Here is a 23,113-nt window from a genome sequence, read left to right as displayed (position 1 = left end):
TAGTGTAATAGTCATGATGATGAAACAATGCTCTTTCAGAAACAATAACAATATTCAACCTTAGGTGCCTCATATGAGTAAAATCAATGTAAATACATAATAGCAAACTCAGAAAAAGAATATTTTCATATCAAATCTTATAGCTGGGAGGTTTCCAAGGATGAATCTTGTAATCAGTGTGGTCTTCTCCTTAAGAAGTAACCAATAACAGTGAACTCCTCATAAAGGAGTTAGTTATTCATATCAGTAGATCCTTACTCGAAGGATATCAGTAACAGTATACTAGTTCTACCTTCCCACTAGCAAGGGCTTTATCAGTAATCAGAACTACAAGGTACACCAGGTCTAACGAACCCGTCGTTAGCTACGGGATTCATCAAGGTCTACTCCCATTTATATTTTTCTTGTAATCAGTAGAAGCATTTCAAAATCGAACAGAGCATTTAAATCTTATCAAATCATATCATTTTAAAGTTTAACAATCACTTGTCAAAATACTATTTCTCAAATAAGTATAAAACCTTTTCAATAACAATAATCATATCTTGTAAGAATGAGATCATCTCAAATAATCTTTTCAGTATCATATCAGTAAAAGACTTGTCCCACATGCAAGTTCAAAACAATCGGTAACACATTTACTTTATAAACCATGTAAAAATCATGAAATTTGTGAAAAACAAATTGTGGCAAGATTACTACTCACAGTACTTGTGTTGAGTTACCAAGCTTGCCACTCAATTACTCCGTACGAATTCCTTTGGTCAATCTATAATCACATTCATAATAATTTCGTGTTAACTCCTTCATTTAGGTAATTCATACTACATAAAAAAAAACCCAGCCCTAGAGGTTTCATGTCTAATTCGAAATCTGCCCAATCACTTAATTAGTGCTTTAATCACACACATTAGTCTCTTCTTGGTCGATTCTCGCTGTAAAAAGATCAACCTAACCTTACTGCCCAATTACTCTTATTGCATATAAGCCCAATACCAAAGTTTATAGTTCAAATCATTGACTATATTCACTTGGTTCATAAGAATGAAATAAATTTCCTCTTTTTCTTCTAAACCCATGTTTCTCAACTTCCCAATTCCCAATCTTATAGTCATGGAAGATACAAATTCAACCTTTAGACTAAGTTAAGAAACTTACCTTCTTCTCGTTCTTCTTCTTCCACCTCTCTCTTTAGTTTGAGAGCTAAGGCTTTCAATTTAAATTTATGTTTCTCCTTCGTTCGTTCGCTCACTAGAACAAGAAGAGTTCCCCCCTTTTTTTTTTTTTTTGATCCCTGAAGTTGCAGCGTTGCTGCTGCTTCTGTTAGGGCTTTCAGCCCCTTTTTTTAAAAAAAATTTCTGATCCTCTTTTTTTTTTTTTTTTTTTTAAAATGGGAGCTAAATGACAATTATGCCCTTATTTTAATATAGGGTATTACAACATCTAGAAATAATGATTCACTCACGTCTATGTTGTTGCTTTTGTTTAAACTAGATGGCTAATTTGTTACTCTATAAACAGTCATTGTGAAAATTTTGTCAGGCACAACCTTAACTATTTGTTTTGTACTATTGAATTTCAGGAAGTGGAAGCTAATGTTGAACACTAATCAATAGTTGCTGCTGAGTTCATGGATCGAAATGATGAAACCTTGTCATGATCTGTTTTCTTTCGTATTAGACTTGTAGTTCTATCTCGTTATCAGATTTACAATCATTTGCTATAAACTAGAATCCTGATAACAATTGTGTTAAAAACTTGGTTTGGTATAAACCTTTTTTTCGTCTAATTAGATATTTGAATGTCTCTAGAATGTGAAGAGAACCCGATATTGTTGAGTATTGAAATGAAACAGGTCCAAATGAAGGAAAATGGATATATAGAGGATTCACATAACTTGATTCCGACTAGTACACAAAGAATGTTAAAGGAAACCTTGTGGATTGCTCCCCTGCTTTTCAGGGTGAGAGTATTATTCATATTACAGAAAATATAATCAGATTCATTTGTATGTTCAGCAACTGGGAACAAGCTAATGAAGATGAGGACGAAATTTTATATCCATTTTCTCCGTACCTTGTTACCAGTTGAATAAGGAGGCAATTTTACTATTTACTCCCCCCCCCCCCCCTTTATCATGACGGTTCAACCAGACAAGTAGAGGTTGCTGATCAATTTGAGGAATGTGCTGCTGCAGAAATCTATGTAGAAAGCCTTGTTGATCCCTTATTGATATCGTGAAACCTCACAATCATTTAGCCGATAACTTGTAAGAGTTCTTTATTTAGATTCTTCCGTCAGCTAGGTCAGATTAGAGCAAGAATTTTTGAGATTATATTCCCCATATTTGGGGACAGGGAGCAGAAACCTCAAGCGAGAAACATTCAATATCTCAGATTAGATGAAAAACCATTGTATCAAACACTGGAGCTAACGTAAGTACATCAATAATTAGCATTTTGAATCCAAATGACAAATTTGATAATTTATCTGGAACGTAACTGAACTGCTTCGTTCACCCATCCTACTATCAAAAGAAGAAAATGATCACATTTTGTAACTCAGTCAAAGTTACTATCCAATTCTAACTTGATCTCTGCAACTCGATCATACTGGGATAAAGATGAAATTTGGTACCTACCTTGTTGCCAGGATTGTAAATGCAGTTATAAGCAGAAGGAAATATCAGTGAGATACTAAACATAACAGATATGATGGAGAGAACGAATCAGAACATTGTATAAAACGAAATATCATTAATGTATCGATCACAATAAATAAAAAAACAGAAATATCAAGGCTTCTATCTAAACAAAAGCAGGTAACAACTACGCCTCAAGATGCATGCAAGTTGGCCTGCACACCACCATTATGTATTGTTGTGCTGGCAAACAATTCTGAGGAAAATTGAACTACAGATATTTGCAGGCCTATTCAGAGAGAAGTATACAATAACTAGTAAACCATTTTATCATGCAACCTAGAGGAGAGGGAGGAATACTACATCTCAGCATCCTTACCACACGACACATCAGGGGTCGCTTCACGGTGGACAAAGCTGATATTCAAGCCTACAGAACCAAAAGATCAATGACTCTAATAGCAGACACCACAGTTGGATCAGTAATTCTGCGTAAACTCAATCTGGCCGAATTAATCGTCTAATTCTACTTTACCAGAATGATGACTTGCTATACTAATATATTGGATTATGCCGAAAAGGTTTTATAACAAGTAACTTATAATAATTCTCTACGTAAGGTGAAATAAAAAAGGATTATGAATCAAGACTGATTCGAGGAGACAATTCAAAGTAAATTATTTCTAGGATAGATAGTGTAAGATTCGATACAGAGGCAAGAACTGATGTAATGCTTGTCCGCCATCTTCTTAAAGATCGATTCATTGGTATAGTCTAAGCTGCCAGTCTGCCACTAATGAATGCTTGTCCTAATAATCAAATACAACATTGCGGCCAGAATAAAGAAATTTGATGCTCAGAACCTATAAACAATAAACTATTCAGAAAGTAGTGAATCAAATCAGAAGTTTTAGTAATTTGATTTTCCATTATTTTGAGCTAACAAAGTCTTACTTGTAGGTTGTACGACTGTGGCAGGTTGATAGCTAGTGTAAAATTGTCATGGTAAGTCTTCTTACTTATTAATTAATTTGTTGGGATGTTGGGGTCGAATAGAAAGGAATAGTTGCGGAAGATTCATATAACTGTACTCAACTTTATTAGGACCAAGGTCTAGTTGATTGATATGTCTACCATATCACAAATAAGTAAAAGGTTGTGTTCCATAGTTAACATTATCAATAGTCTAGGAGTGGTAGTAAAGGAGTGTGTCAAGTCAAACATGGACAATTAAAGGTACGCGGAGAGAGTAGTAATTAAACTGTAAAATAGAGATGAAAATCCAATTAAACTAATTAAAGAATTTAATCGAAAGTATTTAACTAACACCTAAAAACCTATTAAGGGGAAAAATCCTAAATAAAATAAGCTAAATGACCAAAACAATAAAAAGGAGAATGAAAAAATCTGCTTCAGGCTTGATGATGACTGCAATAGTTCCTCACTTTGCGTAGGAAAAATGATACCCTCTTGGAGTGCGTGAACTCTTTGTAAAAGCAATCATCTGAAATTGTAGAAAGTACTTGGCAGCATTGTGTGGATAATGAAATTTTACGCTTGAAAACGGAAGTGATCAAATTGAATGCACAACCGTCCACCTTGATGCAAGAAGTGGTTGGAGCCGGGGCTGGGCCCCAAGAGGAAGCCATGTGCAATGGAGAAATGACATCATCAACCGGGGATGGGGATGGAACCGCATGAGTTGGTGAAGCCGCATTATCAACTAGAGATGGAGATGGAGCCTCATGAGTAGGTGAAGCCACATGAGTTGGTGAAGCCACACTATCAACGGGAGATGGAGATGGAGACGCATGAGTTGGTGAAGCCGCATTATCAACCGCATGACTACAAAAGTTTCTCACTTTTCCAAGGAAAAATGGTACCCTCTTTGAGTGAGTGTACTCTCTGTAGAAGCAATCATCTGAAATTGTTAAAAGTACTTGGCAGCATTGAGTGGATAATGAAATTCTACGCTTGAAAACGGAAGTGATCAAATCTAATGCACAACCGTCCACCTTGATGCAAGAAGTAGTTGGAGCCAGGGCCAGGCCCCACGACGGAGCCATGTGTGGTGGCAAAACCACATCATCAATTTGGGATGGAGCCATACGTGTTGGTGAAGCAGCATTATCAATCGCAGATGGAGATGGAGTTGGTGGTGATGGTATTTTTGGGTGAGTACGCCACCACCATCGGGGCCACAATCCAATTGAAGAAGTACCAAACGATTCTGTTTTGGGTTCGGTTGCAGTGACCGTAGCAATGCCTATGCAACCCAACAGCAGAAACAGACATAACAATGTGGCACTTCTCAACGACGACGACATGTTTCAGAAGAAAGAATGAGTAATTAATTAGCTGGGATGGAAGGAACAAAAATATATAGCCAAAGAATTACAGGCGATACTTCCAAATCCTTTAAACTTGAATGAATAATTAATTAGGTGCGATATGAGTTTATATAAATAGGAAAAGAATCTAGGCGGTACTTCCCAATCCCTTTATACTTCAAATATCTAATTCTATCCAAATTTGGATTTCTGTTTATGTACAAACGCCACAAACAATTTAAGGGATACTTAATCCCAGTCCATTTATACTTCAAATATCTACTTCTATCAAAATTAGGATTTCTATATATGTCACCTCCAGTTGTCCAATTTTAATAAAAATCATAGTTCAAGACTGTGTTGCAATCAAACTATGACTCCTTCTCCTCAATCAAGACAACCGCCAAAAACATTTTTTGTTAAAAAAATAACAACAATGAAAATTTTTAAACAATTACCCTTCAAAAACATTGATCTCTTCGCCACGTAGCTTGGGGATCTCAGCCACCACAGGATTATATTTCAAGAATCCACATGCAATTTTAAGGTATGTTGTCTCCCTTCCATGCTTAACAAAGAACGAAGCACCGACCTATTTGACATTGGTTCTCCCATGGAAAACCCCACTATTTATACTTGGATTGTCGGTTCTGTCAATAATAGATTGATTTGTCTGTATAATAAGATAGAGGAGACAGTTTCAGGGCAATTTTCTAGTAAATTCTCCGGGTAAATTTGTCGATGGAAAGCTTTATTGGGTTTTATCAGCTGATGTTGATACGTTCAATATGTGCAACATCATTTCTCTTGATTTAGCAGACGAGACGTGGAGAAGTTGGAGCTTCCGGATAATTATGGAAAAGGTAGTTATCCGTTGGCACTGGGAGTGGTGGGAAGTCATCTTTCTGTGCTTTGTCTTAATTGTCGTAACGGAACTAATTCCGATGTGTCGATTAGGAAGGATTGTGGAGTTGAAGTATCATGGACAAAGATTTTTACTGTCGATCATCCTAAAGACCTTGGGGTGTTTATATTCTTTACATCCATTTTCTCCGTACCTTGTTACAAGTCGAATAAGGATGAAATTTTACTTTTACTTTCCCCCGTTATCATGACATATAACGGTTCAGCCAGACAAGTAGAGGTTGCTGATCAATTTGAGGAATGTGCCGCTGCAGAAATCTATGTAGGAAGCCTTGTTGATCCCCTATTGATATCATGAAACCTCACAATCATAATCATTTGACAATTATGTTGAAAACTTGCAAACGCACGTTTGGAGAGACTATATTTTTTATAAATACAAGCATTGTGTTTATGTTGGTATTGCTAGTATATGAATCATCAATTTCTTCATTTAGACATGTTTGACTCAATATACAATTATTCTCTTCACGATCTAGCGATAATGCGATACTTAAATATTTAATTAACAGGTCTAAAACTACCTCCTCTGTTCTGCTCTGCTACTGCCTCACTTTACAGAAAAAAATCCTTCCGCCTTTCACTGCGCTGCTACCAATTTTTGTGATTGTTACCTCATATGACTAAAACATGTTTTCGTTTATTTCTATTCAAGATTGGATTGAGACTGTTCTACTCAAACTCCTCTCATGGTATGATTTCTTCTTCACTCCAACTTCTACAACTACTGATTCCATAATCCCAAATGAAATCATAACATATATCCTCTTAAGGCTTCCCCTGAGTCTCTCTTCAAATGTATGTCCGTTTCGAAATCACAACATCAAATTATATCTAGCCCTGATTTTGCGAATACACATCTCATTTTAAACACACATCATAGAGTTCAATTCCCAGGCATCAATGGGAATTTCAACTTTAGTTCTCTCCTCCCACATCAAGTCACTGTTCACATATATCCTCTCACTTTATCAGCTTTTTTTGTGGGTTTTGCCAGTGGGCTAATTTGTCTTTGGCTTAAAATTATGTCTATGTGATGTACAAATATTAGCAACTTGGAGCCTGTTTGGGTAAGATATGCACTTGTTTTTAACCCAAAATAACAAAACTAAGTTACAAGTCATATGTTAGAAAACTAAATAGGCTCTTAAACTTTGAGAGACTCTTAAATTGGTTTACTCTGCTCAACATGGCTTAGACATATGAGAAGAGACCGCCTAGTTCTTTTAAAACAGATTTGAATCTTGATCTCCCATAGTTTCATTTTAACGGCTAAATTATCGGTAATTTGTAATTTCCTCTCTCCTTCCAGAAGAATGTGGTGTAATGGGTCTATCTTGGCATATGAAGAGTTCTGTTCTTTTATACGTTTGGTGTAAAAGGAGAATATTCTTTTCTATAGGCTTCTTAGAGTTTCATTGCTAATATCCTTTTACATTGAGAAATGATGATAGATCCAAGCTTAACTTGTTTAGTACTATTAAATTTCAAGAAGTGGAAGCTAATGTGGAACACTCATCAGTAGTTGTTGTTGTACTGAATTTCAGGAAGTGGATCGAAACAATGTAATAATCTGTTTTATTTCTCCATCGTGTCTGTTGTATTTAGTATCAGACTTTTTGTTCTTTCTTGTATATAATGAGGATTCATAGAACTTGACTCCGACTTGTAACCAAAGAATGTTAAAAGAAACTTTGTGAATTGTTCCCCTGCTTTTCAGCTACAGAGATAGGTTAAAATAGCTTACTTGATTATAGAACAGTGTACATTGATTTCTCTAATGTATAACATATGGTAATATCTTTAAAAGCTTCAATAAGACCCTTTTTTTTTTGTCGAACATAGTCTCATCGTCATGTATATCCAAATCGTCAGCCAAATAAATCAAGAACCAAGTCCATGTCTCGCTGCTTTCTTACTTGACGCTAGGGCTAATCTTTGGATTGAATTAAGGATACTTATAGCTCTCAATTTCAGAAACATCAGTAGAATCACAACAATCAAAATCCGTCTCTACAACTGCCATATTTCTCTTTACTTCAACACTAAGAAGCTCTGTTTCACCCATAAATGCTCTGTTTTCCCTTACCATTACTCGTCATCACATAAATCAGCCCCCAAGTAACTAATATCAAATACAAATATTGTTGCCAGATTAAAGAAATTTAATGCTCAGAACCCTACAAAACTATTCAGAAAGTAATGCATCAAATCAGAAGTTTTAGGAATTCTATTCAGTTATATTTTGTAAAAAGAAAACAATTGAGCTCATAAAAGTCTTTATCTAGGTAGTGTAAAAATGTCATAATAAATCTTCCTTTTAATTAATTTGTTCGGATGTTGGGGAGAATAGAAAGAAATAGTTGCAGAAGATTCATATAACTACTCAACTTTATTCAGACCAAGGTATAGTTGATTGATATGCCTACCATATTGCAAATAAGTAAAAGGTTGTGTTCCATAGTTAGCATTATCAACAGTCTACGAGTAATAGTAAAGGAGTGTGCCAAGTCAAACATGGACAAATAAAGGTATGTGCAGAGAGAGTAGTAATTAAACTGTAAAATTAATAGAGATGAAAATCCAATTAAACTAATTAAAGAAATTAATCGAAAGTATTTAACTAGCACCTAAAAACCTATTAAGGGGAAAAATCCTAAATAAAATAAGCTAAATGACCAAAAAAAAATCTGCTTCAAGCTTGATGATGACTGCAATAGTTCCTCACTTTGCGTAGGAAAAATGGTACCCTCTTGGAGTACGTGAACTCTTTGTAAAAGCAATCATCTGAAATTGCAGAAAGTACTTGGCAGCATTGTGTGGATAATGAAATTTTACCCTTGAAAATTGAAGTGATCAAATTGAATGCACAACCGTTCACCTTGATGCAAGAAGTGGTTGGAGCCAGGGCCGGACCCCAAGAGGGAGCCATGTGCGATGGAGAAACGACATCATCAACTGGGGATGGGGATGGAGCCGCATGAGTTGGTGAAGCCACATCATCAACTGGAGATGGAGATGGAGCGGCATTATCAACCGCATGACTACAATAGTTTCTCACTTTGCCAAGGAAAAATGGTACCCTCTTGGAGTGCGTGTACTCTCTGTAAAAGCAATCATCTGAAATTGTTGAAAGTCCTTGGCAGCATTGAGTGGATAATGAAATTCTATGGTTGAAAACGGAAGTGATCAAATCTAATGCACAACCGTCCACCTTGGTGCAAGAAGTGGATGTAGCTGGGGTCGTGTGTGGTGGCGAAACCACATCATCAACTGGGGATGGAGCTATATGCGTTGGTGAAGCCGCATTATCAATTGGAGATGGAGATGGAGTAGGTGGTGATGGTATTTTTGGGTGAGTACGCCACCACCATCGGGGCCACAATCCAATTGAAGAAGTACCAAACGATTCTGTTTTGGGTTCCGTTGCAGTGGCAGCAGCAATGCCTATGCAACCCAACAGTAGAAACAAGCATAATAATGTGTCACTTGTCGATGACGAAGACATGTTTCAGAAGAAAAAGAATGAGTAATTAATTAGGTGAGATGGAAGGAACAAATATATATAGCCAAAGCAGAACTTCCGAAATCCTTTAAACTTGTATGAATAATACGGTGCAAAAGGAGTTGATATAAATAGGCAAAGTATTTAGGCGGTACTTCCCAATCCCTCTATACTTCAAATATCTACTTCTATCCAAATTAGGATTTATGTTTATGTACAAAAGCCCAAAAACAATTTATTTTTAAAAATAAAATTATCAAAATATTTAACATATCATCATACTTTTTCTAGAAGTAGGAAGCCCCTAATTGAAAGTTGATTTACGAAATTACCCTTCAAAAGTTCAGTGACCCTTTTGACCTGACTAGAAAAATAAAACCTCATGAAGACGACTAAGAATTAAACTACAATGAAGACGACTGAGAATTACAAGCAACTGAACATTGAGATAGAAAAAAATATAAAATATCACATTCACCTAGCATTTGCCCTGAATCATTACAATAATTATTTATGATATAAAATCCAGAAAACAATTAGAAAAAATGTGAAAGATGATGTTATCACTGACCATTTCCCTCCAAAAACATTGATCTCTTCACCACGTAGCTTGGGGATCTCAGCCATGTCTAATAGGATATCATAAAGATAAGATCCATCAGCCGTTTCCCTTTCTCTATAAGTTTCTATTTTTGTTTCTTGACCTTATAACATCATAAGTCTACGCAAACCTTACCCTCCACCTCGACTATTTCTGTTGTTATACTAACAAAAAGTACACACAAAAGCTGCACCATTAGACTTATGGCTGAATCAATAATCTCAGTTCTTCCTCATGAAATCATCATAGAGATCCTCTTAAAGGTGCCACCAAAGTCTCTGTTGAAGTTCATGTGTGTTTCAAAAACATGGCTTGAACTAATCTCCAGCGCAAAGTTTATAAAAAACCATTTGGAATTAATAGCTAATGACAAAGAATACAGCCACCACAGGATTATTTTTCAAGAATCCGCATGTAATTTTAAGGTATGTTGTCTCCCTTCCATGCTTAACAAAGAACGAAGCACTGAGCTATGTGACATTGGTTCTCCCATGGAAAACCCCACTATTTATACTTGGATTGTCGGTTCTGTCAATGGATTGATTTGTCTGTATAGTAAGATAGAGGAGACAGTTCTATGGAACCCCGCTGTAAAGAAGTCTAAGAAATTGCCTACACTTGGAGCTAAACTGAGGAACGGTTGCTCTTACTATCTCAAATATGGTTTTGGATATGACGAAACACGTGATGATTACAAAGTGGTAGTTATTCAATGTATTTATGAGGATAGTGGTTCGTGTGATTCTGTAGTCAACATATACAGTTTGAAGGCTGATTCTTGGAGAACAATTAACAAGTTTCAGGGCAATTTTCTAGTAAATTCTCCAGGTAAATTTGTCAATGGAAAGCTTTATTGGGCTTTATCTGCTGATGTTGATACGTTCAATATGTGCAATATCATTTCTCTTGATTTAGCAGACGAGACGTGGAGAAGGTTGGAGCTTCCGGATAGTTATGGAAAAGGTAGTTATCCGTTGGCACTGGGAGTGGTGGGAAGTCATCTTTCTGTGCTTTGTCTTAATTGTCTTGATGGAACTAATTCCGATGTGTGGATTAGGAAGGATTGTGCAGTTGAAGTATCATGGACAAAGATTTTTACTGTCGATCATCCTAAAGACCTTGGGGAGTTTATATTCTTTACATCCATTTTCTCCGTACCTTGTTACCAGTCGAATAAGGATGAAATTTTACTTTTACTTCCCCCCGTTATCTTGACATATAACGGTTCAACCAGACAAGTAGAGGTTGTTGATCGATTTGAGGAATGTGCTGCTGCAGAAATCTATGTAGAAAGCCTTGTTGATCCCCTATTGATATCATGAAACCTCACAATCATTTAGTCGATAACTTGTAAGAGTTCTTTATTTAGCTTCTTCCGTCAGCTAGGTCAGATTAGAGCAAGAATTTTTGAGATAATGGAACTGTATACATTGATTTCTCTGATGAATAAAACTGTAAAATAGATGTGAAGATCCAAATGAATTAATTGAAAGTATTTAACTATCAGTATCACCCCTTTTTTACACCTATTAAGAAGCGGAACCTATTTAAAGTAATAAACTGTGTTGCAATCAAATTACAACTCCTTGTACACTTAGGGCACAAACTACTACCATTCAGAAAAAACCATCCTTCTGCTATGGCAAGTGATTCCATAATCCCTCTTCTTCTTCTTCCTGATGAACTCATAACAGAGATCCTCTTCAAGCTTCCTATCAAATCTCTGTCGAAATTCATGTGCGTTTCAAAATCATGGCTTCAACTAATCTCTAGCCCCGCTTTTGTGAAGAACCATATCAAGCTAACTGCTAATGACAAAGGATACATCTATCACAGACTTATATTTCGAAACACCAACGATGATTTCAAGTTTTGTCCTCTCCCTCCCTTGTTTACCAAACAACAACTCATTGAGGAGCTATTGGCATTGATTCCCCCATCGAAAGAACCACTTTATCAACTCACATTGTCGGCTCTGTCAATGGGTTGATTTGTGTTGCCCATGTCCGCCAAAGAGAGGTATATATATGGAACCCCACTATTACCAAGTCAAAGGAATTACCAAAGTCTGCGAGTAATTTGTGCTCTGATGGTATCAAATGTGGTTTCGGATATGATGAGTCACGTGATGATTATAAAGTTGTATTTATCGATTATCCTATTCGTCGTCATAATCATAGGACTGTGGTCAACATATACAGTTTGAGGACTAATTCTTGGACAACACTCCATGATCAGCTTCAGGGCATCTTTCTATTAAATCTTCATGGTAGATTTGTCAATGGGAAGCTTTATTGGACTTCATCGACTTGTATTAATAATTACAAGGTGTGCAACATCACTTCTTTTGATTTAGCAGACGGGACATGGGAAAGCTTGAAGCTTCCCAGTTGTGGAAAAGACAATTCTTATATCAACGTGGGAGTTGTAGGAAGTGATCTTTCTCTGCTTTATACTTGTCAATGAGGTGCTGCTACCTCTGATGTATGGATTATGAAGCATTCTGGAGTTATGTATCTTGGACAAAATTGTTCACCATCAAATATCCTCAAAATATTAAGATACATAGGTGTGTTGTACCTGCTTTCACATTCTCTATACATATTCGTCACGGTGAAATTTTGCTTGTTCTTGACTCGGCCATCATGATATATGATGGTTCAACAAAACAACTAAAGCACACTTTTCATGTCAATCAATGTGAAGAAATCTATGTAGAAAGCCTTGTTAATCCCCTAGCGATATCTAACCAGGGACGTCGTAACCAGGAATCTCCACAATCATCACATAGCTGATAATTTGTAAGGATTCTGCTTCGTTTAGCTTGTTATGCTCTTTTTGCACCCTTTTTTGTTGTCAAATATAGGACAAGACATTGAATATATTTTTCCCTGGTATCGGAACTTGAACTTAATTACTCGCGTCTATGTTGTTGCTTTTACTTAAACTAGACGGCTACTTTGTTGTGCTATACTCTGATTTTACGAGTCATATGAAAATTTTGTAAATATTTGCTTTGTACAATTGAATTTCAGGAAGTGGAAGCTAATGTTGAACACTAATTAACAGTTGCTGCTGACTGCTTGGATCGAAACGATGAAGCCTCTTAATGATCTGTATTCTTTCGTATTAGACTCGTAGTTCTATCTCGTTATCAGATTTACAATCATTTGCTATAAACTAGAATCCTGATTACAATTGTGTTAAAAACTTGGTTTGGTATAAATCTTTTTTTTCCGCATAATTAGATATTTGAATGTCTCTAGAATGTGAGGAGAACCCGATTTTGTTGAGTATCGAAATGAAACAGGTCCAAATGAAGCAAAATGGATATATAGAGGATTCACATAACTTGATTCCAACTTGTACACATAGAATGTTAAAGGAAACCTTGTGGATTGTTCCCCTGCTTTTCAGGGTGAAAGAGTATTATTCATATTACAGATAATATAATCAGATTCATTCGTATGTTCAGCAACTGGGAACAAGCTAATGAAGATGACTAAGAATTACAATGCCTCGTTCACTTTCCCTGATATCGTACCCTTGGATTTTGTAGTGCTGGAGCCATACCTTTGGTGAATTATTCATGATATACTTTGAACAAACAAAATCGTATTTGTATATATGAAATGCTCCACATTTGATTATTGATATATATTTGCAACTTAAAAGAGTATTGCTTGCATACTTACCTTAGATTAAGGATTGATATAACCAAAGCTAAATGGATATCGAGGATTCATATAACTAGTCTCGATTAATTTGTATATGTTAGAGATAACTTGTGTACCTAAAACCTGATATCGTGTCAGTTGTATTTTGTATCAGACTCGTAGTTCTATCTTGTTGGCGGATTTACAATCATCTGCTATAAACCAGAACCTGCTAACAATCGCGTTAAGAACTTGGTCCAGATTACTGAATGTCTCTCAAATGTGAAGAGAACCAGATATTGTTGAGTATCAGAATGAAACAGGTCCAAATGAAGCAATGGATTGATAAATTCAGAGACGAAGCCAGAATTAAGAGTTTGGGATTCTAAATTTTGTTAATAACTGTCAATAGGGTTCATAAATTAGAGTAAATATCTGAAAAAGTCACTCAAGTATGTGAAATTATTTGAGAAAGCCACTCAACTTGATTTTATATCAATAAAGTCACTCAACTTATGAATTTTCTTTTATAAAATCACTCAATTTAAGCTATTTTTCTAGAAAATCATTATAACCAAAAGATAAAAGAGATAATTGCACAAACTATCATTCAAGTTTAGTTTTGCAATACTTACTTCCATTATAGTTTATAATATTATGTTTATTTCTCTTATTTTATTTTATTTTAAATAATTATTTTCTTAACCTAATTATTATTAACATAAAAATTTATGATTTAACTAAATTTTTCTTTATCATATATTATTTAATTTAAATAGTTTTATAACATCTTTTATTCAAGTTATCAAAAAAATCTCACTTTGCAAAACAAACTCATTTGTTATTCTATATAAATATGCACGCCACACTAAATAATATCATATCAAACACTAATATCAAATATTCGACCCACAAATTAAAATGAAATTTTAATTCAAAATCACGCAAACAGAAATACTGAAGGAATATTCAAAAACTAGATAGTATTTAATATTTAGTTGAAATAATTTTTTGAAAAAAATTTTGCAAGGTGGGGAACAAGGGAATGGTTCTTTTTCTTAAAAAACATCTCAGATGAAGGAAGAAAAAGAAGGAAGAATTTGGGGGTGGGGGAAAAAGAGGGAAGAATTTGAGGGGGTGGGGGTGGGTTTATCTCAGCCTCATCCTGTCATCCATGTCCAATTCCAGTTGGGGTGGGAGGAGATGATTCGGTTTTGGAGTCATCGAATTTGGATTTGTCCGACTAACTTCGAAGTATTGGTGTACATGTATTTTATTATCAAAATAAAATATTAAATGTATATATTGGTGGGTATAAATTATGGTAAAATATGATGAAACCCTGAGCCAAGTTGAATATATGCTTAATGCTTGGACAATTGAGTTGATATTAATTAAGTTAAGACAATTACTAAAAATAAAATAAAATAAGAGAAATAAGCATAATATTAAACTACAATAGAAGTAAGTATTACCAAACTAAACTTGAAGGGTAGTTTGTGCAATTATTTTTTTAATCTTTTGGTTATAATGATTTTCTAGAAAAATAATTTAAGTTGAGTGATTTTATAAAAGAAAATCTATAAGTTATTGATATAAAACCAAGTTGAATGACTTTCTCAAATAATTTCACATGCTTGAGTGACCTTTTAGATATTTACTCTCATAAATTAATATACTTATATATTTAATTAATTTTCTAGTACAAATATAAGGTCTACGAAAAGGTTACTGAGTTCGTCCAAATCCATAAATCTCCACCTAACTCCGCCTATGTTGATAATCACTATGAATTAGATAAAACAATGAGTAATTATTTCTCAGATCTACTTCTTCAGTCCTTTTAGTATGTGGATAAAGATAAATTTTACCCGTTGTTATAGTAGAAAAACACCTTTTGAGGGTAGTCAAGTGGCTCAAATATACTCTTCATCCATAAGGAATGTCCAACTGGAAGTCAAATCCTATGCAGCATCGACATTTTAATGAGGTGAAAATCATATGAATATGCTAAGAGAATTAAACATGTAGTATATATATACGTAATATTATTTTTATCATTCAATACTTTATTTTGTACGTTCATGCAAAGAATGCCAGAGACATGTAATTGAAGGAAATTATGGTCCCTACACCCTTTAACATATTGGTCAGAGCTTCTTCTTTTTTTCAGAAAGCATATTATTGGACCCAATTGAACCCATTGAATAAAGGCTAAATCCACCTCTGTGTATCATCGTTGATGCACCATTTCTTTTACGAGGATTTATCAAAAAATAGTTTTTTTACCTCTTCAAGGTAAAATATATAAGGTATGTCTGCATATATAATATTTTGTTCAGACCCCACTTTTATATATATATATATATATATCGTTCACTTATGGCGTTCATGTATGCAAGGATGTATCTAGAGGATCGGGAGGATATTCTTAGTAAAAAATTACATTGTATATATAAGATATTTTTTTAACTTTTATATAATCTCCTGAATATAAGATAAGAGATGGTTTAGTGGTATAGGGGTTCAAAATTTACCTTAAAATTTCAAGCTAAAATCTAGATATTATACTTGAACTTTATAAGTGAAAATTCTAGATCCATCACGGTACGTGCTGTGATATTTGATACCAGATAGCAAATAGCAGAACTAACCAATGAACAAGGTTTTGACTGCATCTTCCTTATCAAGAAGTGCAGAAAAATTACTTTTCTAGTGAGTATATAATACCCCACCTTTTTATTAATTTAGTTGGACCATTTCTATATATATATATATATGGTACCTTAAACAATGGATAAATAACACATAAATTGAGGGTTATATATGTGGATCTTCAGACATATACAAAATGAAATGTTAAAAATGGATAAGTTATTTTATTTATAAATGCAACTACAATTAACATCTCTATGATCTGACTTTTGCATAAGCTTTATTTATTATTTTTTTGTCTAGGAAAATATAGAATTCAAAATACATACAATCATAACTATATATCAATCTCAAATAAGTTGTGTTGGTTATATGAATTTTCAATATGTTTTTAGTCTAAACTCAACTCATTTCCTCAACAACAACAGCTATATCAAGTTGTGGTACGCTATATAAATCCTGATTTATCATTAACAGTTATTGTATCTCGGTCTCAAATTCAACGTACTTTATCATCGTATAAAAAAAATAGAATTCAAAATACAACAAAAATTGTATCTCAATGTCAAATAAGTTATATCAACTATATGAGTTCTCAGTGATCATAGTTTCCATCAAAACTCAACTCATCTCATCAATAACAATAATTATGTCTCAGTCCTAAATAAATTGGAATCGGTTGATCAACTCGTTTCATCATCGACTCGTCGTACCAAAAATAAAATCCAAAAACACATTGACAAGAATCATTGGCTGAATGTAATATTCGAAAACCCTTTCTTAAAATTAAAGTAGTCAACACTTGAAAGGAAAAGCAAAAAAGAAAAGAAAACAAATTAGTAGAAAAACAAGACTCTTTACAAAATTCTCACCAAACCCTACAATTTTCTTAAGAAATTCCATTAAAAGAAAATGATGCATGCTCTCAATATTCCAAGAAATTTATTTTGCCCTATTATTAATACAAAAATATACTAATAGCAATTACTACATAACTATTGTATTTAACTTCCCCATACAAGAAAAGAAAAAAAAAGTCTGATACACAAAATATCTCGCGTTAACAAAATCGAACAAGAATACATACATTTCAAGAATGATGTTGATGATCATCTCCTCCATTATGCTGATTAGAAGAACCACTAGCATGACCACCACTTTGTCTATACGAGTTCATCGCTGCCGTCAACATCCCCCATTGCCCTTCCGCCGCCGTCCCACCGCCGCCACCGCCACGTGTCCCCAAAATTGGTTGATGAAAATTCATAAAATTCAACAACCCTCCTCTAATATTTGAATTCTCAATATTATTATTACTAGGAGATGCCCACATAGAACAATTATTAGGGTCATGATGACTAGTATTATTATTATTATTATTTGTCATCATATACAACGTTGTTGCTGGAATATGCCCAATTTGATGACTTGCTGGAATTGAACCATAAGTACTAGATTGTAACATATTACTCATATGGTAATTATTTTGTAGTAAGTCTTGATCTTCTGACCTCCGCTTAATTCGTCCAGTATTATTATTATTATCATTATCATTATCATCGTCATCACATAACTCCTCCTTTGCTTGTAACATGTTCAAATTCCCACTAGGGAAAAATGAATTATTTTCGGAAGAAAATAAACCAACCCCATTAAAATAATTTCGGTCATGATAAACATGACCGAAATTATTAATATTATTATGTGCTAGGTAGTTACTAGCACTATGATGTCTAGAACTTCTTAAAGAAATATTAAGTGATGAATAATTAGCTGGAATAGTACCAGTACCAGTAGCAGCAATAACAGCAGGTTCAGCTTGTTGTAAGAGCCATTCAATAGTTTCACCATCAGATTTGTGACCTAATTCTCTAGTGAGTTGAAAAACCCTAGCTGCACATGTTGCTGGCATACGAATTCTTCGACCACGACCATCAACCTTTGTGTGTCTATCTTTTGTTGTTGTTGGTTTTTTTGCTTGTTGTTTCTTGTCTTGATTTTTTGATTTTTGGTTATGATCAACACAAGGTGCATCACTACTAGAGGTAGTCATCATGTGTAAAGAAGTGGAATTATAAGGATGAACTTGTGATGAACATATTGTTGTTGTATGATCTTGATCTCTTTTTTCTAACAATTGTAAGGGGAAATTTGGTCTTTGAATGGAATTTCCAATATTATCATGATCATGATCATGATGGACATTTTCCATTATAAGAAAATTAAATTGGTAGTGTTTTTCTTTGTGTGGGATGTGTTTGAAGTGGGGGCTAAGGTAGATAGCTAGAAGTTGTAGTAATAGTAGTACATCTAATATTATGTATCTATCTATCTCTATTCTCTCTAATGGATGGCTCTCAAGAAAGGGTCTCTCTTTAGCGTAAAATCTGCGTACACTTTATTATTTTCAGATCCCACGTATAAAATTACGCTAGTTAAATGTATTAGTAGTATTACATATAATATGATGTATATATCTATTTCTATTCTCTAATGGATGGCTCTCAATAGAGTCTCTCTCTTCAAAGTAAAATTTGTATACATTTTATTATTTTCAGATCTCATGTATGAAATCACACAAATTGGATAAATCGTTGTTAATTTGTTAGTGTATTGACTGAAAGAAATAATTTATATTTACATTATATCAGTATAATTCAATTTGTTATGATTTAATTTTTACAAGTTTATTAATTACTAGTGTTTATTACTCCTATCAAATTTTATTTATAATTATCTTATAAGTAACTTGATTGTACCAAGCTTTTTGCTGTTTGAAGTTTCTTGTTGATATATTTTTGGGTCAAAAGAGAGGAAAAAAGCTAAGGGGGAAAGAGAGAAATGAGTGAGAGGTGCTTTAAGCAACAAACATAATGAGTGGGAATGTATATGAGTGGGCTATGGGAATTGGAAAAGCTAATGTTAATCATGAAAGTAAATCTTTGTTTTTATGAGGGTATGATTGTAACTTAATCGAAAATTATTTTCTAGAAAGATGTAGTAGTAGTATTATGTAATTGAGGAAAAATCATAGTAATTCAATTGGTCAGTTATTTAAATTTTTACTTTATTGACGAGAATTTAATTTTCATGATATTGTAATCTCTTAATTTCTCCTCTCTCTATTCTCAATTTAGAGGAGGGGGAATGTAATATAGTATGTAATTTTGTATGATGAAATGGTAAGTAAACGTTTGGTCATAAAATTTGGGCTTAATTTTGAAGTTTCAATTTAAAACTAGTGTTTTTTTATGAAATAGGTTATTTAATTTCAATTTCTTTAAACGTAAGATTTTAAATTACAAGCTATGATTTTAATCTTCTTAAAATGTAAAACTTGACCTATAAGTTCTTATTTTGTAAAAAATAGATCAATTGTTTTAAATTTATTAACAAACAAAGATATTTATGCTCCAGATGAATAGATTGATTACAACATGTGGGAGGATTATATCAATGAATAGTTAATTACTATTGCTATTGAATTATTAGATTTAGTGGATTTTTATAATGTGTATTTAATAATTTGTAATAGCATATAATTGCAAGTATTTATTTATAAAAAGAACATAAAGATATGTGATTTATTAATGTGCATTTTAGAATATGTTGATATCTTATTTCTAAATTATGTTTATTTATTTGATAAGATTATATAAGGATTAAAGAAATTTTAATAATTTTCATAAATGGTAGGGTACTACTCCTTCCTTTCTATTAAATCGATTATAAGTCATAATCACTACCTGCATTTCAAAAAAGTATGCACCACAAATAAAAGTTAATAAAGAAAATGAATTTTCATATTTACGAAAATAGAATATAACTTAAAAAATTTAAATTACGAATCGTAAATAAAATTTCAAATAAAAATCAATCTATTTTCAAATCGAAGTACAAGCAGACCTAATAATTATTGTGGTTGGAGGCAAGGTCCCTTCATTCAGACTCCACGTGTAGTGCTGCTTAATTATCATTCAATTCATAAAGACAATTAATGGAGGGAGAAAAGATATTTATTTATTTTTTTATTTTTTAAAAAAGAAGATATAAAGTCAAGTGGATCCATATTTATATAATCTCATTTGAGCAATCATTGTGTAATTCAACTTTTTTTTCATATTTAATCAACCATTGTGCTGGGAATTCAGGAACTTCTTTTAATGTCGATTTGATTGAAAGCTAATTTATGTGGGGTTTTCTACTTTTTTCATAATTCTTCTTTTTAATATATATATATACTCTTTTTCAAATTACAAAAATTCCTTAAAATTTAAGTATTTCGAATACATCACTCAACGTTCCGATACATTGTGTCTCGATTTCTGATACATCACTCAACATCTCGATACCTCACATCCTGATTTCGAATACATCACTCAATGTCTGATACATCGTGTCCAGATGCATTACCTTTGTTGATACAAGACACACCAGTCTCAATACATCGATCAACGTCCTGATACATCGCGTTCCGATACATTACCATTGTTGATACAAAACACATTTGTCACAATACATCGCGTAAGAGTGATAAATTCGAGAATAGGAGAAAGTAGGGATTTTGTAATTCTTCCAAATGATTTTTAGAATATGATAAAATAAGTTCTGTATTTAAGTAATTTTTTTCCATATATATGTTTGATGAGACTTATATAATAACCTTAAATTTGAAATGGAAAGAAAATGAAATACAAGATGGATTTCTTTAGTAGCAAGTGTATATGTATATTTTATTCTATTCTATTCAAATTATTTGTGGTGTTTCTCTTTTATATGTGTCTTTAAAGAAACTATTAGAATAATTAGAAGGATGTTTTTGACTATTTATTCTCGTCATTTATGTATTAAGATATAATTTATATTTACTAAATATTTACGTTATATTGAGATATTTTATTTGTCTTCAAGAACAATTGTTATTAAAGATAAATAAGAAAAAAAATTAAGACTGCTTTTTAAAATTACGATAGATAATTTGAGACGCCATTAAATTACACTTTAGTTGCAATTACGTTGAAAATATGACTTCATAACCATGGTTGAATATTAGTATAACGTAACAATTGAACTACCAACAACCTTACATGATTTAATTTTTTTTTTTGACTAACTATGATCTAAAAAATAATTTGATAGGTGTAGTTGCATGTAATTCTCAGTACTTAATTAATTGTGGCCCCCCATAATTTGATTATGACTACTTTTCCATTCAAGTACATTTTCATCATCATTGACATAATCCAATTAGTGTTTGATTTGTTTTAAACTCTATATAGATTATGTTTATTAGTCATATCTGCTCCCCAAGAATTAAGATATGTTACTATAAGTGCTTCTCAATTAATGCACATTTTTAAGGAATTAATTAGCCTAATTACTTGGCCAAGTACACAATCAAATGTACATTTCTTAACTTAATTGTCATCATGACTTATAGACTTATATATAGTTGCATATGTACTTTTATTCTCTCTATGAAATAATCAGTAGTACTCTCTCCGTATTTTACTTGACCTTCTATATCTTTAATTTACTTATGTATTTTAGTAAATAAATAGAATTTTATTACATAAAGTAGCATATTAGTTAAACTTAGAGTTATAAAGCATCATTAATAAAAGGGGAAAAGGACAAATATATTATGAACTATCGTAAATGATATATGCAGATACCTCCGTCATACTTTTGGGATATTGGTGCCCCTGTCATCCGAAAACTAGAGCATATATGTCATTCACTATAACGGAAGACTAAATATGACATGTGGCGCAATTTTATTCGTCGATTCGATATTTAATAAATGTCGGGTCGGTGGATAAGATTATGACACGTGCATATATGTTAGTATAAAGGGCATATATGTTCTAGTTTTTGGACGGCAAGGACATCAATGTCCCAAAAATATGACGGGGGTATCTACATACATTTACGATAGTTCGAAGGTATATTTATCCTTTTTCCCTAAATTTATTCAGTAAAATACATTTTAATTTTAAAAAGTATCAAATTATCAAGTAATATAAAACGGACGGAACAATATTTGTTGGTTCTAATCATATACTCCATCTATTCCTAATTACTTGTTCATTTTTTCTTTTATAGTTGTCCCTAATTATTTGTTCATTTTGACAAATCAAGAAAGGACAAATTCTTTTTACCTATTATACCTCAATTAAATGACTAATTATTTTGAAAAATGTAGAATTTTTCATCCACTTAATAATTAATATGGGTAAAATGATAAATTTACTATGTCATTAATTATTTTCTTAATAGGTGTGTCAATTCGTGGACAAGTAATTAGGAACTGGGGAGTAGAAAGTACGGTTACCATAATCCACGACAAAGTCACGTTGTGTTCCGAATTTTGACATAATTGTTCGTTTACTTTTACCTATTTATAGTAGACTTTACACCTATTGAAAACTAATAAATAAATTATATACTTTATTAAGATATTTATATTATATATATAGTCTTTTTTTCAAAATATATCTTAAAGCAGATAAATAAAAGTAAAAATTTATTTTTAGTATAGTGAATAAATAAAAATGAATGAAAAAAGTGACAGTAATTTCTAAGCGTAAATTAATTGTAAGAGAAAATGACAAAAAAAAAAAAACATATCCTTTATATTTGGGAAAATAAAAAGAAATAGTTGGCTAAAAAGAATTTTGAAAGAAAGGGAACTCTCATTTGAATTTAATTTGACGATCTATTTTTTGTGTTTGGTGCAATTTTTGACATTTTATGTCCATCTCCAATGTCTCACGACTTTTTTGATAGTGAAATTTATGT

At 32.9% G+C, this 23,113-nt stretch overlaps 2 protein-coding genes and 2 pseudogenes across 2 annotated transcripts; 2 read left to right on the top strand and 2 right to left on the bottom strand.

Annotated features, from left to right (window-relative positions):
* Positions 1 to 4,053: 4,053 nt before the first annotated feature.
* On the bottom strand, positions 4,054 to 9,269 carry LOC125861428 (uncharacterized; annotated as a pseudogene).
* A 935-nt stretch (positions 9,270 to 10,204) lies between these two features.
* On the top strand, positions 10,205 to 11,398 carry LOC125863190 (F-box/kelch-repeat protein At3g23880-like). The gene has a single exon (XM_049543360.1). The coding sequence runs from the start codon at positions 10,205 to 10,207 to the stop codon at positions 11,321 to 11,323; it is 1,119 nt and encodes a 372-aa protein (XP_049399317.1). The 3' UTR covers positions 11,324 to 11,398.
* Positions 11,399 to 11,640: 242 nt separating this feature from the next.
* Positions 11,641 to 12,796, top strand: LOC125863189 (F-box/kelch-repeat protein At3g23880-like; annotated as a pseudogene).
* A 4,338-nt stretch (positions 12,797 to 17,134) lies between these two features.
* On the bottom strand, positions 17,135 to 18,679 carry LOC125863188 (transcription factor TCP15-like). The gene has a single exon (XM_049543358.1). It carries the CDS (start codon positions 18,522 to 18,524, stop codon positions 17,403 to 17,405), a length of 1,122 nt encoding a protein of 373 aa, XP_049399315.1. The 5' UTR covers positions 18,525 to 18,679; the 3' UTR covers positions 17,135 to 17,402.
* Between the last annotated feature and the right edge of the window lie 4,434 nt (positions 18,680 to 23,113).

This window comes from Solanum stenotomum, chromosome 4, assembly GCF_019186545.1.
Source record: "Solanum stenotomum isolate F172 chromosome 4, ASM1918654v1, whole genome shotgun sequence".
Classification (NCBI taxonomy): domain Eukaryota; kingdom Viridiplantae; phylum Streptophyta; class Magnoliopsida; order Solanales; family Solanaceae; genus Solanum; species Solanum stenotomum.
The sequence above is the reverse complement of the archived record's forward strand: the minus strand, read 5'-3'. Positions and strand labels throughout refer to the sequence as shown.

Coding starts and splice junctions, on each gene's coding strand:
- LOC125863190 (XM_049543360.1), top strand. CDS start 10,205: ATGGCTGAATCAATAATCTCAGTTCTTCCTCATGAAATCATCATAGAG.
- LOC125863188 (XM_049543358.1), bottom strand. CDS start 18,524: ATGGAAAATGTCCATCATGATCATGATCATGATAATATTGGAAATTCC.